The sequence below is a fragment of the Mirounga leonina genome, unplaced genomic scaffold (genome assembly GCF_011800145.1).
Source record: "Mirounga leonina isolate KUSES-001 unplaced genomic scaffold, KU_Mleo_1.0 Mir_128, whole genome shotgun sequence".
NCBI classification, from domain to species: domain Eukaryota; kingdom Metazoa; phylum Chordata; class Mammalia; order Carnivora; family Phocidae; genus Mirounga; species Mirounga leonina.
The window spans coordinates 4,446,451-4,464,680 of NW_023270320.1; the positions used below are offsets into that span (position 1 = coordinate 4,446,451).

The window sequence follows — 18,230 nt, forward strand, 5'->3', positions numbered from 1 at the left end:
TTGTATTAGGATTTTGAGAGAAATGGCCAGTTTCTGAAATCAGTTTAGATTTTCAAAAGTATGTGAGATGTGCTAAAATATTATATTGCATCTTTGTGTCAATTTAGATTTCCCTAAATAACTTCTCCAAACAATTATCAGCTTTTTTCATTTTCTTGTTTCCTATTTAATATTTATTTTTTCAGAGCAGTTTTAGGTTCACAGCAAAATTGAGTGGAAGGTACAGAGAGTTTCTGTATGCCCCGTGCCCCCACACAGGTAGAGCCTCTCCTGTTATCAACATGCCCCACAAAAATGATACATTTGTTATAATTAATGATCCTACATTGACACATCATTATCACCCAAAGTGCATAATTTGTATTAGTCTCAGATTTTTTATATTGATTTTTTTATTTTGATTAAAAATAAAAAAGGAAAATTCTGAGAATCATATAAACAATTAGGTTCTCACCATGAGTGACACACATGTAAGCATTTTTTTTATATATTCTTCTAAATGTGTACATTGTAGGTAATAGTGAAATCTATTATTCCCATGCCCACACATATTCAGTTCTTTCATTCCCCAGTGCTAATCACAATTATGATACTGACACATACTCTTCTGTCATAATTTTTCTTCATTCATCTGTATGCCTAGAGATTAATAAAAATCATCATGTTTTCAGTATTGCCTTAAATAGACATAAATGGCACAATACTCCTCTATATAATTTATTTATCTTAATATGGTGGACTACTAAAGTGACCCCAATTCTTTACTTCTCCCTGTATCTTCACTCTTTGCCATGTAACTTTGAGTTCCTATCATCAAGAGGTAGAAAATATACATCTTCCCCAGCCTCCCCACTCCCCAGCCCTTGGATCTGAGTTTATTTATGCAAGGCCAACTTCATGGGTACATGGTCCTTCAGGGTCCCATGGTTAGAAAATGCCCTGTATGTTGCTGCCGTGAGATTCTTAGTACTTCTAAAAAAAATAATAACCCTTGTATTTTCATTTCATCACAGGCCCTGCAAATCATGTAGCCCATTCTATGACTATGTGACTTACACAGGTTTGAAAAAACTCACCTTCTTTCCTGCTCTCCATCTTTTTGCTCTGCCATCCCTACGAGTATATGCTTGGGCCAGCTTCCTGGAAAATGGAGATAGGTGGAGCACAGCCAAGGTGCTCTAATCATCCCTAGATCAACCAACATTCAGCTGAATGAATGAATCCAGAATCCAGATGAATGAATGAATCATTTAACATTCAGCTGAATGAATGGTTGAATCCCAGACCATTGAGCAAGTCTGGCTACCATTAGCAGAACTACTACTGCTACTCACTCATGACCCAGAAGTGTGAGCAGTAGATATTTATCATGTTATTGAATGTGGTTCTGGTTTTGGGGTTGTGCTTTTCATGCAACATTTTGTATAATATTATTTTTTGAGATTCATTCATATTTATGTGTGCAAAATAAGTTCATATATTTTAAATACATATGTAACTATCAAATAAGTATATCTTATTTATTATTTATTCACCCATATTTATAACAAGAAAAGGTGTATTGTGGATATCCTGGGCACCAGTGAAATTGGTGGGTTATAAATGATGCTATTCTCAGGAGTGCTATATGCTACCCATTTTTACTTGAGGGTTTATACCAATTTTCACTCACACCAATCATTCGAAAACATTTCTTTTCTCTATATTCTGACCAAAATTAGTATCTTCACTTATTTATTTTCATTAATTAACAGATAAGAAATGGTATTGTATTGTGTTTTAATATGTGCTAGTGCTTTATTCTGCTTTATTTTTTTAAAGATTTTATTTATTTATTTATTTATTTGAGAGAGAGAGAGGGAGAGAGCACAAGCAGGGGGAGTGGCAAAGGGAGAGGGAGAAGCAGATTCCCTGCTGAGCAGGGAACCAATGCCATCTCAATTCCAGGACCCTGGGATCATGACCTGAGTGGAAGGCAGCCACTTACCCAACTGACCCACCCAGGTGCCCCTTTATTCTGCTTTAAATAATGCTTTCAATATGTTTTAATTGTTTAAGAGTAATCTTTTCAAATGTTTACTGACTATTCTAACTGAATTTCTTCCCCTATGTTTTGTTTTTTCTTTGGGTTTTTAGTTTCAATCATTTGTTTTGAGTTATTTTCAATCCATGACTTATCTTTTTAAATTTTTTCTCCACGATCAGATTGTGGGAATTTTTGTTTATTGTAGATGTTAACCTTTTATCTGTTCTAGATGTTGCACATATACTCCCCAGCCTATTGGTTCCCCCCTCATGTTTGTGGGATTCATTGCTATAAAAATGAAATTTTCATGTAATCATTTTATTCACTATTTTTATAGGTTTTCAGATTTTTCTCTTGTGTCTCTCATATTCTGAACTTATATCATAATATTCCTATAGTATTAAAAATTTATTTTATATTTAAGATATAAATCTGAGGCGTTCAGTATTTTACAACTGTATTGCATTTTACAAGTTTTATCACTGTTTTTTTTATTTGCAATTTTATGCTGACTCAGGTATTGTTTATTTAGTATACTTTCACATCGTTTTCTTCTTCAGTTAGAATATGCAGATGACATGTTTTCTGGATTTGTACATATTTGCAAATGTCCCTTTTGTTCTCATAATTGAATAACATCTTGACAGTGTGTAGAATTTGTGAGTCCTATTCCTTTACTATTAATTTTTATAACATGATATCATTCATCTTACATCAGTTTTCCAGTATGTTTTGTGTACATGTGAGTACACATGTATGCATGTGTGGTGTTACATTAATCCTCCCTGACATATGATAAATCCCTGAAATTTTCATTTTAGTTTTAAATCTCTACACATTTTTAAAGATTTTATGGAAATCCATGGTTTCATCTTGGGTCTTATGAATCTGCCCTCTATAGTATAGTTTTTCCTTCAACTATTTTCAAATCTTTATTTTAGCTGTGTTTTTTACTAGCAAAATATGTTCTCTTTATTGACTAGGACTCTATTTCTATTCTTAGCAAACAAATTCTCTTAGACACATTTATTGAATTATTTATTTTCATCTGTTATCATTTTAGTTTCAAAGTATCTTTTTTTTTTCTTGAAAAGATCTGCTCTGAAAGCTTATTAGCTTTTTAAAATTTTCTTGAAATAATGATTATTTTCTTTAACCAATTTCTTCATTCAACTTCATTAGGAACTTCTTTTAAGTTTGCCTTCCACCCTTTTGTTGTTCATTTTCCTTACATTGAGTGGTCATGTGTATTTCTATTAATTCATTGATTAAGGCAGACTTTTTTGTTATTTTGTTATTAAGTTTTGCTAAAACTCAGCAACAAGAGGATTAAGGAAGGTTGCCATTAAATTAGTTGCCTTCCAATACAAAATGCAATACTCTGTAAAGGGTTAAAACATCTGCAAGTAGACTAATTTGTTATTTTGTATTTCTATTAATTCACTGATTAAGGCAGACTTTTTTGTTATTTATACTTCAAAAGTATACTTTTGAAGACCCAGGATGAATGAACTTGCAAACTAAAGTTTTATCCTTTTAATTACGCTTGTCAGTAATCTGTTGAATTTCCTTCTCCTGGCAGATGCTTCTGGATTCCCATTTCCACCACCTCCATTGACATGCTTAGTTACTAAAATGTGGCTCTGCCCTTGGGCCAGAATTCATGTTCCAGGTACTTGCTCCTAAAGCAACCTGTGTCATCTGGCGTTGCCCTTGAATATATGTGGACTCTGAGCTGATAAATATCAGTGTTTTGTTTTGTTTTGTGTTTTTTTCTGGGAAGCTCTCTAGTTTTGTTATTTGAATTGAGAAAAAGGAAGAGCTGTCTGGAATGAGAGAAGATGAAGCAGGTCTGGAAAGAGAAGTAGTGGTGAATGTGCATACTCCGTGAGTGCTCTGGTCCCTCTTTGATTCTGGCCTTGAACTGCCCCTTGGTGTTTGGAATCCTTGAGAAACCCCGGTTTCCTGGCAATTAATCCTGGGGTCAGATTGTTCCATAACAATCACTATCTTCTCTGTAAGATTACGCTTCGGTACTATTTATATGAGGTTTGTCTGTAGGATTCATGTAGCTTAAGAAATGTGAGCAAAGCACTAATTTCTGCTTCTAAACAAAGGCTTTAGGGACTATTGTATGCTTCTACAATTTCTTTTCTCCTTCTGCTACAAGAAAGGCATGTTCCACAGGGTAGGAGGTATGTCTTTTCCCGGGTTCCAGAATGGAGCTGAACCTGCAATAAACTTGTGAAGAACATTCATTGTTGTTTTGAGGCATTGAGAATTTGGAGGTTGTTCTCACCACGGTATAATTTCATGAAAACTAATGGAAAAAGCATATACTTTTTGTTTCTTACCAATCCATGGCTACTTGTTAGCAAATATTAACAAATTAGTAAATATTTATGCCATGAGATTTACTGATTGTTGACTCTAAAAGAAAATTTTGCCATGGAAATCTGGAAGTCCTGGTTTCTAGTATACATAAGTCTATGTCATTATGGTGTCCTTACTGCTATAGATTATATTGCTTAGTATTTTTTCTTAAACAAAATATGCTAGCAGAAGGCAAATGAGATAATGGAGAGATGAGTCCATGTAATTTTTGGATATTTGAGCTTATAAAATTGAAAAATTATTTAATATCAGGATTCTATTTTTGCTAATGTTACTATTACAATGAAGTGTCATTACTTTGGTTGAATTAGGTCATTTTTAGACCCTCATTTCCCGGTGTATGCATACAACAAATCAGGAACATTGTATCCAGATTCTTCATTTATAAAGGTAACTTTTCCTTTATGCTCTGTAGATTTACATTTTTTTTATTTCATCAAGGTGCCATTGGTGGAAGAAAAATAATGCTTTCTACCCCACAGAATTATTGGGCAAGCAGTCAGAAGCCCAAATATAATGTGTCAATTACTATGAAGGCAGATTGAACAGAACAACTGCTTTTCAAATTTGGAACTCAGGAACGTCCTATCCTAAAAAGGTCTTTTAAACCATCAGAAGTATTAGTAGGGGTCTGAGAGAGAAAGAAAGTGGGTTAAGGAGCTAAGAATAAGAAGCCCCTAAATACAGATTCATTTTAATTGAGATGTCATAGGACCTGAGCTGTGGAGGAAGTGGTGGGAATTATTTTGTGGAAAGACCTTATAGAAAGAACTGCCTTATAGAAAGGAAAGTGAGGATGCAAAAATATATTGGGTACAGAATCTGAATAGGTTCACATGTGAAACATAGGAGTTTGCATTGTATCCCAAAATGCAGATAGGAGTCAAGAACTTTTTTAAAAAGATTATTTATTTATTTATTTGAGAGAGAGAGAGAGAGAGATCATGAGCAGGAGGGAAGGGTAGAGGGAGAAGCAGACTCCCTGCTGAGCAGGGAGCCCGATGAGGGACTCAATCCCAGGAACTTGGGATCATGACCTGAACCAAATGCAGACGCTTAACAGACTGAACCACCTAGGCACCCAGGAGTCAAGAAATTTTTAAGTGTGTGAGAAAGTTAACTTTAGTCTGTGAGATATTTATTTTGTGAGAAGAGATTGGAAAGAAGTAAATTCAAGTGAAGGGTCAGATTCTATTGCTGTATTGCAACTGAGAGATAATGAAATTAAAAATAAAGTAACTAGTACAACATTGTCTTTGTCAGCATCTGCAAGTAGAAAGCAAAACAAAATACATGAGACACCTGTTTGGAGACATTTGACAATAGGCAGGTCAGGATTTTTTTTTCCTTTGAGAGAAAAGAAAGCCCAGAAGGTGAGTCACATTCAACTTGGCCCTTCTGACTGAGGATAAAGTCTTAACCATAGCATAGGGAGTTGGAACCAAACAGAAGTTGAAGGGTTTACAGTTCAGAGCTGCTGAAGCAGCTGGAACTGGCATAACACAGGACCAGGGAAGAGAGGCCATCAGATGTATGATTTTTTTGCAGGGAGGGGAGCAGTCCTTATACCCTTGACTAAATATTAGGCTGCCTGTGTGCTGGCTAAGACTCTACTGAAGAGCAGAGAGTAAAATGGAGGTAATACTGTCAAATAGTGTTGGGAGATGTTGGATTTTCAGCCTGGGCAGAGTAGAATGACTTTGCTAAAACCCCAGACATTCAGCTGAGACCAGAAAGGCTAATCCTTAGGAGGAAGGATCAAGCTCTGAGGTAGGAGAGACTCTAATCACCTCTGTTCCCTACCCCAAGGCCTAACTAAAACTCAGCAACAAGAGGATTAAGGAAGGTTGCCATTAAAATAGTTGCCTTCCAATACAAAATGCAATACTCTGTAAAGGGTTAAAACGTAGAGGAAGGAAAAAATGCAGATAAGGGTAAAATCAATGAGAGAGAAAAAAGGAAAAATAAATAGAAAAAAATTAAAGCCCAGAATTTAGTTCTTTAAAAGGACTAATAACTTTAATAACCCCTAGTAAGACTGACCTAGGACAAAAACAATTTCCATCAATATTAGGGATGAAGGGAGATATGATTAGTCATACAGAAGATAAAATGATATTTTGAAGTATTATGAAAACTTTATGTCAACAGATTTGGTAATTTAGATGAAATGGACAACTTCCCTGAAAAGGGCAACTTATCGAAATTGAGGGGACAAATAACAGAAAATCTTAATCACATGAAATCTATTTAAAAAATTGAATTTCTAAACAACTACATTCCCATACAAGGTTTAGATATTTTCACACTTTACGTATTGAGAGATATTATGGTTGTTTCCAATTTAGCTATTAAAAATAATGTTTCTACGAACATTCATATTTATTTATTTTTAAATTTTTATTTGAATTCACTTTAGTTAACATATACTAATATTATTAGTTTCAGGAGTAGAATTTAGTGATTCATCAGTTGCATATAACTGCTGGGCTCATCACATCAAGTGCCCTCCTTAGTGCCCATCACCCAGGTACCCCATGCCCCACGGACTTCCCCTCCATCAACACTGTTTATTTATTTATTTATTTTTTAAAGATTTTGTTTATTTATTTGACAGAGAGAGACACAGCGAGAGCAGGAACACAAGCAGGGGGAGTGGGAGAGGGAGAAGCAGGCTTCCCGTGGAGCAGGGAGCCCAATGTGGGGCTTGATCCCAGGACCCTGGGATCATGACCTGAGCTGAAGGCAGACGCTTAACGACTGAGCCACCCAGGCACCACCTTTTTGTGTCTTCTTCAATTTCTCTCATGAGTGTTCTGTAGTTCCTAGAGTATAGATCCTTTACCTCTTTGGTTAGGTTTATTCCGAGGTATCTTACGTTTTTTGGTGCTATTGTAAATGGAATCGTTTCTCTAATTTCTCTTTCTACAGTTGCATTGTTAGTGTACAAGAAAGCAACTGATTTCTGTGCATTGATTTTGTATCCTGCCACATTACTGAATTGCTGGATGAGTTCTAGTAATTTGGGGGTGGAGTCTTTTGGATTTTCCACATAAAGTATCATGTCATCTGTGAAGAGAGAGAGTTTGACTTCTTCTTTGCCAATTTGAATAACTTTTATTTCTTTTTGTTGTCTGATTGCTGTTGCTAGGACTTCTAGTATTATGTTGAAAAATAGTGGCAAGAGTGGGCATCCTTGACGTGTTCCTGATCTTAAGGGAAAGGCTTTCAGCCTTTTCCCATTGAGGATGATATTCACTGTGGGTTTTTCATAGATGGATTTTATAAACCTGAGGAATGTTCCCTCTATCCCTATACTCTGAAGAGTTTTAATCAGGAAAGTGTGTTCTATTTTGTCAAATGCTTTTTCTGCATCAATTGAGAGGACCATATGGTTCTTCTCTCTCCTCTTATTAATGTACTCTATCACATTGATTGATTTGTGAATGTTGAACAACCCTTGCATCCCTGGGATAAATCCCACTTGGTCGTGGTGGATGATCCTTTTAATGTATTGTTGGATCCTATTTGCTATGATTTTGTTGAGATTTTGGAATCCATATTCATCAGGGTCATTGGTCTGAAATTCTCCTTTTTGATGGAGAATCCCTTGTTTGGGGATTAAGGTAACGCTGGCCTCATAGAATGAGTCTGGAATCTTTCCTTCGGTTTCTATTTTTTGAAACAGCTTCAGGAGAATAGGTATTATTTCTTCTTTGAATGTTTGGTAGAATTCCCCAGGGAATCCATCAGGCCCTGGACTCTTGTTTTTTGGGAGGTTTTTGATCACTGGTTCAATCTTGTTACTGGTTATTGGCCTATTCAGGTTGTCAATTTCTTCCTGTTTCAGTCTTGGCAGTTTATAGAATTCCAGGAATGCATCCATTTCTTCCAGGTTGCTTAATTTATTGGCATATAGTTGTTAATAATTTCTAATAATTGTTTCTATTTCCTTGGTGTTAGTCGTGATCTCTCCCCTTTCATTCATAATTTTATTAATTTGGGTCCTTTCTCTTTTCTTTTGGATAAATCTGGCCAGTGGTTATTGATCTTATTAATTCTTTCAAGGAACCAGATTCTAGTTTCATTGATCTGATCTACTGTGTTTCTGGTGTCTAATTCATTGATCTCTGCTCTAATCTTAATTATTTCTCTTCTAATGTGTGGCTTAGGCATCATTTGTTGCTTTTTCTCTAGTTCTTTAAGGTGTAAAGTTAGTTGGTGAATTCGGAATTTATCTATTTTTTTGAGTGAGGCTTGGATGGCTATGTATTTCCACCTTAGGACTGCCTTTACAGTATCCCATAGGTTTTGAACCGATGTGTTTTCATTCTCATTGGTTTCCATGAATTGTTTAAGTTCTTCTTTGATTTCTTGGTTGACCCAAACATTATTGTGCAGAGTTGTCTTTAGCTTCTAAATGTTTGAATTTCTTCCAATTTTTTTCTTGTAATTGAGTTCCCGTTTTAAAGCATTATGGTCTGAGAATATGCAGGGAATAATCTCAGTCTTTTGGTATCGGTTGAGACCTGATTTGTGGCCCAGTATTTGGTCTCTTCTGGAGAAAGTTCCATGTGCACTCGAGAAGGATGGGTATTCTGTTATTTTAGGGTAAAATGTTCTGAATATATCTATGAGGTCCATCTGGCCCAGTGTGTCATTCAAAGCTCTTGTTTCTTTGTTGGTTTTCTGCCTAGATGATCCCTCTATTGCTGAGAGTGGAGTATTGAGGGCTCCTACAATTAACGTATTGTTATCAATATGACTCTTTATTTTGGTTAACAGTTGGCTTATGTAGTTGGCTGCTCCCATATTGTGGGCATAGATATTTACAATTGTTAGATCTTCTTGTTGGATAGACACTTTCAGAATGATATAATGTCCTTCTGTGTCTCTAACTACAGTCTTTAGCTTAAAATCTAATTTTTCTGATATAAGAATTGCTACCCCAGCTTTCTTTTGAGGTCCATTGGCATGGAAGATGGATCTCCATCCCTTCACTTTCAGTCTGGATGTATCTTTAAGTTCAAAATGAGTCTTTTGTAGACAGCATATGGATGGGTCCTTTCTTTTTATCCAATCTGCAACCCTGTGCTGTTTTATGGGAGCATTTAGGCTGTTCATGTTGAGAGTGATTATTGAAAGATATGAATTTATTGTCATCCATGTTGCCTGTGAAGACCTTGTTTCTATAGATTGTCTCTGTAAATTTTTGTTCTATATCACTCTCAGGGTCTTTCTCCTTTTATAGAAGCCCCCTTAGTATTTCTGGCAGGGCCAGCTTAGTCATCACATATTCTTTCATTTTCTGCCAGTCTTGGAAGCTCTGCATTTCTCCATCCATTCTAAATGATAGCCTTGCTGGATAAAGTATTCTTGGCTCCATGTTCTTCTCATTTAGTACCCCGAATATGTCTTGCCAGGCCTTTCTGGCTTGCCAGGTCTCTGTGGATAGGTCTGACATTATTCTGATGTTCCTCACTCTGAACATAAGGCATCTCTTCCCCTTAACTGCCCTTAAGATGGTTTCCTTGGTTCTAAGATTTGCAAGTTTTACTATTACATGCCGGGGTGTTGGCCTGTTTTCCTTGATCTTGGGAGGGGTCCTCTCTGCCTCTAGGACACGAATGTTTGTTTCATTCCCCAGATTAGGGAAGATCTCAGCTACGATTTGCTCAATTATATCTTCTAGTCTCTCTCTCTCTCCACCCCCTCAGGGATCCCAATAATTCTGACGTTGGAACATTACATGGTGTCACTTATTTCTCTGATTCTATTTTCATGGATTTTGAATTGTTTCTCCCTGGCCTCCTCTTTTTCCTTCTTGTCTATTAATTGGTCTTCTAGATCACTAACTTGTTCTTCTGCCTTGCTTACCCTAGCTGTTAGATTATCTAGATTAGATTGGATCTCATTGATAGCAATTGTAAATTCTGCCAGTTCAGCTTTCATTTCTGCCCTTAGAGATTCTATGTTGCCATTAATTGATTTCTCCATTCTAACTATTGTCTTCACAATTGCTAGCCTGAATTCCATCTCCAACATCTTGGTTATATCTGTATCCATTTGTCAATCTGTGGCAGAAGTCACAGTCCCTGAGTCTTTCCTATTTTGGGGGTTCCTCCTCCTAGTCATTCTGTTGAGGGGTGGTTGAGGGAATGTACAGAGTCCAAATTATTGACCACAACCCAAGCCAGATGCACCTGTTTTATAGGGACCTTAGGGTTGCAGGCCTCTTGTTCTCCCAGCCTGTCTTCTGGTGGAGGGGCCTGCCATGCTTTTACTCAGGCAACCCTCTTTGGGCAGAGTTGCCCTGCCCCTGTGGTGGGGGGATGGGCCCAGTGAAAACAGGTTTTGGGGGGCTTTTGTTCTCTGGTGGCTTTCCCTGGCAGCTTTCGCGTCTCTTCCGAGAGTCAGAGCAGAAGAGATCATTTCCAACCCTCTGCCTCAGAGCAGAGAGACCACAGTCTGTTCTTCAGTGAGCTCTCCAGGCCACACTATCTCCATTTCTCTCTGTGCTGCTATAAACTGCAGTTTCCTGGGTTGTGCGCCCCTCCACAGCGCTTCCAGTCCTCGCCTCCAGGTTGGGGCATGTCTCTGCCCTTTGTGCTTCTAAAACTGCTAGCTGCCCCCAGTTTGCACATGCAGCCCCACCACTCCAGCTTTCAGTCTGAGGGGCTGCCCTAAAGTCCTTTCCCTGTTGCTACTGGTCTGCAGTCTGTGCCTGGTCCCCATTGTGAGAGACTTTTGTGCTCCTGTGTTATTTCAACTTCCCAGCACCAGCGCTTATTGCAACTCCCTCCCCTTCCACTTATCTTCCAATATCTGCCTGTGGAATTGTGGCTCCCCACCTCACACCTTGAAACCAACTGCCTGCGATATTCTGTTTGTAGAGATCCAGATCTATCTTCTTACATCTCAGGCTGATTTTGTGAGTGTTCAGAGTGGTCTGGTAGATATCCAGCTCAATTCCAGGGACCGGTTGGAATAGGGTCCCCTACTCCTCCGCCATCATTTCCTCCCTCTTTTGTGTGATTTCTATTGGTATTTTCATTTTGGTTACCATGTGGCTTACATGAAATACTGTATAGCTATAACAGTGTATTTTAAGCAAATAACAACTTTAATCACATACAAAAATTTACAATTTTTCTATTCCCCCTCACACTTATGTTATTGATGTCACAATTTACATTATTTCATATTTATGTTTTAACATATTTTAACATATTTTTAGTTATAGGTAGTTTTGATATTTTGCCTTTTAACATTCATATTAGAATTAAAAGTGATTTACCCACCAGCATTTCAGAAATAAAGTACTCAGAATTTTCTATATATTTACCCTTACCAATGAGTTTCATTCATTTTTATGTCCTTATTATTGTTGTTTAGCACCCTTTCATTTCTATTTGAGAAACTCCCATTCGTATGTCTTGTCATGTAGGTATAGTGGTGAGAGCTACCTTGACTTTTGAAACATCCTTGCCATGTCTGATTCTGATGCTTGCTCTGTCTCTTCAAATTGTTTTTGACTTTTGGTATGCCTTGTAATATTTTTCTTGATAGTTGGACATTATGTCATGGGTAAAAGGAACTGCTGTAAATATATATTTTAGTAATGTACTGATGAGGTGTGGGGAGAGAGGAGGTGTTCTACAGTCTTATGATTAAGTCTCAGTTTTGTAGTAAAGTTATGCTTCTGCACTATGAACTTCACAGGTGTTTCTCAGTTTTATTTCCCCTGAATGCAGGCCCTCTTAAGAACAGAGCGCTCTGATGTATTTCAGAATCGTTTCTTTTCCACTCCCATTGCTGAAAGTATGAGGGGTTTTCCTCTGATATTTACTATGGCATCTTTGTCAAGCTCCTGTAGGTAAATCTCACAAAGCTGTGGGGGCTCCCTCATGAGTTCTCTGGAATTTTTATTCCATATTTGTCCATACTGATCTTCTAGCATTTAATCAATTATAATCAGGATTACATGCCCTGGTACTGGTTCCAGCAGCACTTTTCACTACTGATTCTCTACTTTAGTAATCTGTAAACCTCTGTGTTCTCTCCAATCCTGGAGTATGTGATTTGCCCTGTGACCTTGCCTTTCTTACAAATCCAAGAAGGCTTGTTGATTTTTCAGTGTGTTCTGGTATTTGCATGCTGTTAGGGTGGAGTGGTGACTTCCAGGCTCCTTACATGCAGAACCAGGAATCAGAAATCTCTTATTCATGTCTTCAGATTTGCAGGGTATAATATTTTTGGTTGACTTTTTTCCCCTCTCAGTACTTTGAATATACCATCCTACTGCCTTCCGGCCTGCAAGGTTTCTGCTGAAAATTCTACTTAAAGTCTTAATGTTGTTCCATTATGTATGATAAATCACTTTTCTCTTGCTTCCCTCAGAATTATCTCTTTATATTTAAATTTTGATAATTTAATTGTAATATATCTCAATGTGAATTTCTTTAGGAACATTTCATTTGTTGTCTTTTGAACTTTTTGGATCTGGATATTAATTTTCTTCTATACATTTGGGGAGTTTCAAGCCATTATTTATTTGAATAAGCTTTCTGTTTTTTTTTTTTTTTAATTAAGATATAATTGATATATAACATTGCATAAGTTTAAGGTATACAGTTTGTTGATTTGATGCATTTATATATTTCAATATGGTTACCACTAAAGCACTAGCTAACTCCTTTATCATATCACATTATTCCTTCCTTCTTTCTCTTTGCCTTCTGAGACTCATATTATGTGTATATTGTTCCTCTTGATAGTGTTCCATAAGTCCCCTAAGCTTTCAATTTGTTTTCTTTTTGCTCCTCTGACCTGTCTTTGAGTTCAGTTATTTTTTCTTATGCTTAATCTAGTTTGCTATTGAAACTTTCAAGTTAATTTTTCAGTTCAGTTATTTTTCAGCTCTGTGATTTTTATTTGGTATTTTATTCTTTTCAAAATTTTATTTAAATTCTAGTTAGTTAACATAAAGTGTAATATCAGTTTCAGGAGAATTTAGTGATCCATCACTTATGTATAATACCCAGTGATCATCACAGCAAGTGTCTTCCTTAATATAAATCACCCATTTAGCCATCCCCCACCCATTTCCCCTCCATCAACCCTCAGTTTGTTTTCTATTGTTCAGAGGCTCTTATGGAAAAAAAAAGTCTCTTATGCTTTGCCTCTCTCTCCTTTTTTTTTTTCCCTTTTCCATATGTTCATTTGTTCTGTTTCTTAAATTCCACATACAAATGAAATCATATGGTTTTTGTCTTTTTTACTGACATATTTTGCTTAGCATAATAGACTCTAGATCCATCCACTTCATTGCAAATGGCAAGATTTCATTCTTTTTGATGGCTGAGTAGTAGTCCATTATATATAAAAAATAACATCATATCTTCTCTTTATTCATTCATCAGTATGTTCTTTCCATTGTTTAGCTATTGTTGATAATGCTGCTGTAAACATTGGGGTGCATGTACCCCTTCAAATCTGTATTTTTGTATCCTTTGGGTAAAATCTTAGTAGTGTAGTTGCTGGGTCATAGGGTAGTTCTATTTTAAACTTTTGAGGAGCCTCCATATTGTTTTCCAGAGTGGCTGCACCAGTTTACATTCCCACCAACAGTGTAAGAAGGTTATCCTTTCTCTGTATCCTCACCAACATATGTTGTTTTCTGATTTGTTAATTTTAGCCATTCTCACGGGATTGAGGTGGCATTTCATTCTGGTTTTGATTTGTATTTCCCTGATAATAAGTGATGTTGAGCATCTTTTCATTTCTCTATAAGCCATCTGGGTATCTTCTTTGGAAAATGTCTATTCATGTCTTCTGCCCATTTTGTAATTGGATTGTTTGTTTTTTGGCTGTTGAATTTGATAAGTTCTTTATATATTTTGGATACTAATCCTTTATCAGATACATCATTTTCCAATATCTTCTCCCATTCCATAGGCTGCCTTTTAGTGTTGTTGTTTCCTTCCCTGTGCAGAAGGTTTTTATCTTGATGAAGTCCCAGTAGTTCGTTTTTACCTTTGTTTCCCTTTCCTCCAGAGATGTGTCTGGTAAGAAGTTGCTGTGGTCAATGTCGAAAAGGTTTCTCTCTGTGTTCTCCTCTAGGATTTTGATGGTTTCCTATCTCACATTTAGGTCTTATCCATTTTGAATTATTTTTGTTTATGGTGTAATAAAGTGTTCCAGTTTCATTCTTTTGCAGGTTGCTGTCCAGTTTTCCCAATACCATTTGTTGAATAGACTGTCTTTTTTCTATTGGTAAAAGACTTTTATTCCTACTTTGTCAAAGATTAGTTGACTATATAGTTGTGAGTCCATTTCTGGGTTTTCTATTCTGTTCCATTGATTTATGTGTCTGTTTTTGTGCCAGTACCATACTGTCTTGATGACTACAGCTTTGTAATGTAGCTTGAAGCCAGGAATCATGATGTCTCCAAGCTTTGCTTTTCTTCTTCAGGGTTGCTTTGGCTATCTGGGGTCTTTTGTGGTCCCATACAAATTTTAGGATTATTTGATCTAGCTCTATGAAAAATGTTGGCATTTTGATAGAGATTGCATTAAATGTATAGATTGCCTTGGGGAGTATAGACATTTTTAAAAAAGATTTTTTAAATTTATTTTAGAGACAGAGAGAGAGAGTACAAGATGGAGGAGGGGTACAGTGGGAGAGAAATGGAGAGGGAGAGTTAGAGAATTTCAAGCATACTCCCTGCTGAGCATGGAGCCTGATGTGGAGCTTAATCTCAGGACCCTGAAATCATGACCTGAGCCGAAATCAAGAGTTGGATGCTTAACTGACTGAGCCACCCAGGTGTCCTAGGTAGTATAGACATTTTAACAATATTTGTTCTTCCAATCCATGAACATGGAATGTTTTTCCATTTCTTGTGTCTTCTTCAATTTCTTTCATCAGTGTTTTATAGTTTTCAGAGTACAGATCTTTTACTTCTTTGGTTAGGTGTATTCCTAGGTATCTTATGGTTTTTGGTGCAATTATACATGAGTTCGATTCCTCATTTTCTTTTTCTGCTGCTTCATTATTGGTGTATAGAAATGCAACATATTTCTGTATATTAATTTTATATCCTGTGATTGTCCTGAATTCATGTATTAATTCTAGCAATTTTTTGGTGGAGTCTTTCAAGTTTTCTACATAGAATATCATGTCATCTACAAACAGTGAAAGTTTGACCTCTTCCTTGCTAATTTGGATGCCTTCTATTTCTTTTAGTTGTCTGATTGCTGAAGCTAAGACTCCCAGTACTATCTTAAGTAGCAATACTGAGAGTGGTCATCCCTGTCATGTTCCTGACCTTAGAGGAAAAGCTCTCAGTTTTTCCCCATTGAGGATGATATTAGATGTGGGTCTTTTGTATATGGCTTTTATGATGTTGAGGTATGTTCCATCTATGCCTACTTTGTTGAAGGTTTTTATCAAGAATGGATGCTGTATTTTTTCAAATGTTTTTTTCTGCATCTATTGAGTGGATCATATGGCTATTTTCCATTCTTTTATTAATTAATAAATTATTATATTTATTAATTATTATATTTGTTGTTATTATTATTATAAATTTATTAATTTATCACATTGATTGATTTGAAAATATTGAACCACGCTTAGAGCCCAGGAATAAATCCCACTTGATCAGGGTGAACAATTTTTTTTTTTTTTTTTTTTTAGGGAGAGAGAGAGAGAGAGAGAGAGAGCGTGTGCACGGGGGGAGGAGCAGAGAGAGAAGGAGGGAGAGAATTCCAAGCAGGCTTCACACCCAACACAGAGCCCAACGCAGAACTCGATCTCACAATCCTGAGATCATGACCTGAGCTGAAATTAAGAGTTAGACACTTAACCAACTGAGCCACCCAGACACCCCATGGTGAATAATCATTTTAACATACTGTTAGATTCAATTTGCTAGTATGTTGAGAATTTTTGCATATATATATTTTTGTAATTCTCCTTTTAGTGGGGTCTTTGTGTCTGGTTTTGGAATCAAGGTAATGCTGGTTCTGTAGAATGAGTTTGGAATTTTTCCTTCCTTTTTCCGTTTTTTTTTGGGGGAACAGTTTGAGAGGAATAGGTATTAACTCTTCTTTAAATGTCTGGTAAGATATTCCTGGGAAGCCATCTGACCCTGGGCTTTTGTATTTTGGGAGATTTTTGATTACTGATTTAATTTCTTTTCTGGTTATGGGTCTGTTCAAATTTTCTATTTCTTCCTGTTTCAGTTTTGGTAGTTTGCATGTTTCTTGAATTTATCCATTTTTCCAGATTGCCCAGTTTGTTGGCATATAATTTATTCATTTATTCTCTTATGATTTTTTGCATTTCCATGGTATTGGTTGTGATCTCTCCATTTCATTCATGAGTTTACTTATTTGGTTCCTTTCTCTTTTCTTTTTGAAAAGTCTGGCTAGGGATTTATCAATTTCATTAATTTTTTCAAAGAACCAGCTCTTAGTTTGGTTGATCTGTTCTACTGTATTTTTGTTTGTTTCTAATTTATTTCTGTTCTAATCTTTATTATTTCCCTTCATCTGCTGGCTTTTGGTTTATTTGCTGTTCCTTTTCTAGTTCCTTTAGGTGTTAAGATTAGGTTGTATATTTGAGAATTTTCTTGCTTCTTGAGGTAGGCCTGTATTGCAAAATACTTCCCTCTTATGACTGCCATTGCTGCATCCCAAAGGTTTTGGACTGTTGTGTTTCCATTTTCATTTGCTTCCATGTATTTCTTTTTTAATTTCCTGGCTAACTCACTCATTCTCTAACCTCAATCTTCTTTAATCTCCATGTATTTGTGGTCTTTCCAAAATTTTTCTTGTGGTTGACTTCAAGTTTCATAGTGCTGTAGTCTGAAACTATGCATGGTATGATCTCAATCTTTTTGTACTTGTTGAGGGCTGATTTGTGACCCAGTATGTGATCTATTCTGGAGAATGTTCCATATGCACTCAAAAAGAATGTGTATTCTGCTGCTTTAGGATGCAATGTTCTGAGTATATCTGTTAAGTCCATCTGGTCCAGTGTGTCATTCAAAGCCATTGTTTCCTTGTTGACTTTCTGCATTGCTGTAATGAGGTGTTAAAGTCCCCTACTATTATTGTATTATTACCAATGAGTTTCTGTATGTTTTTTATTAATTGATTTATATATTTGGGTGCTCCCAAGTTGCAGGCATACATATTTACAGTTGTTTGATTTTGATGGACAGAACCCTTAATTATGATATGGTGCCTTTCTTCATCTCTTGTTACAGGTTTGGTTTAAAATCTAGTCTTTTTGATATAAGTGTGACTACTCCAGCTTTCTTTTGATGTCCATTAGCATGATAGATGATTCTCCATCCCCTCACTTGCAATTTGCAGGTGTCTTTAGGTCTAATGTGAGTCTCTTGTAGGCAGCATATAGATTGGTCATGTTTTGTTGTTGTTTAATCCATTCTGAGACCCTATGTCTTTTGATTGGAACATGTAGTCCATTTACATTCTGAGTGATTATTGATAGATATGATTAGTGACATTGTGTTACCTGTAATTTTGGTGTTTCTGGTGGTGTTCTCTGTTCCTTTCTAGTCTTTGTTGCTTTTAGTCTTTCTTTCCCACTCAAAGAGTCCCCTTAAATATTTCTTGCAGGGCTGGTTTAATGGTCATGAACTCCTTTAGTTTTTGTTTGTCTGAGAATCTCTTTATATCTCCTCCTATTCTGAATGACAACCTTGCTGGATAAAATATTCTTGGCTGCATATTTATTCCCATTCAGCATGTTAAATATATCATGTCACTCTTTTCT

At 36.3% G+C, this 18,230-nt stretch overlaps 1 protein-coding gene across 1 annotated transcript in view; it reads left to right on the top strand.

Moving 5' to 3' along the window:
- The window catches only part of LOC118009783 (A disintegrin and metallopeptidase domain 3-like), a 116,520-nt gene that overhangs the window by 15,151 nt on the left and 83,139 nt on the right, over window positions 1-18,230 (top strand). Inside the window, exon 4 of the mRNA XM_035003822.1 lies at window positions 4,732-4,810. Coding sequence (XP_034859713.1) covers window positions 4,732-4,810 — 79 coding nt within the window. The remainder of the gene's footprint in view (window positions 1-4,731; window positions 4,811-18,230) is intronic.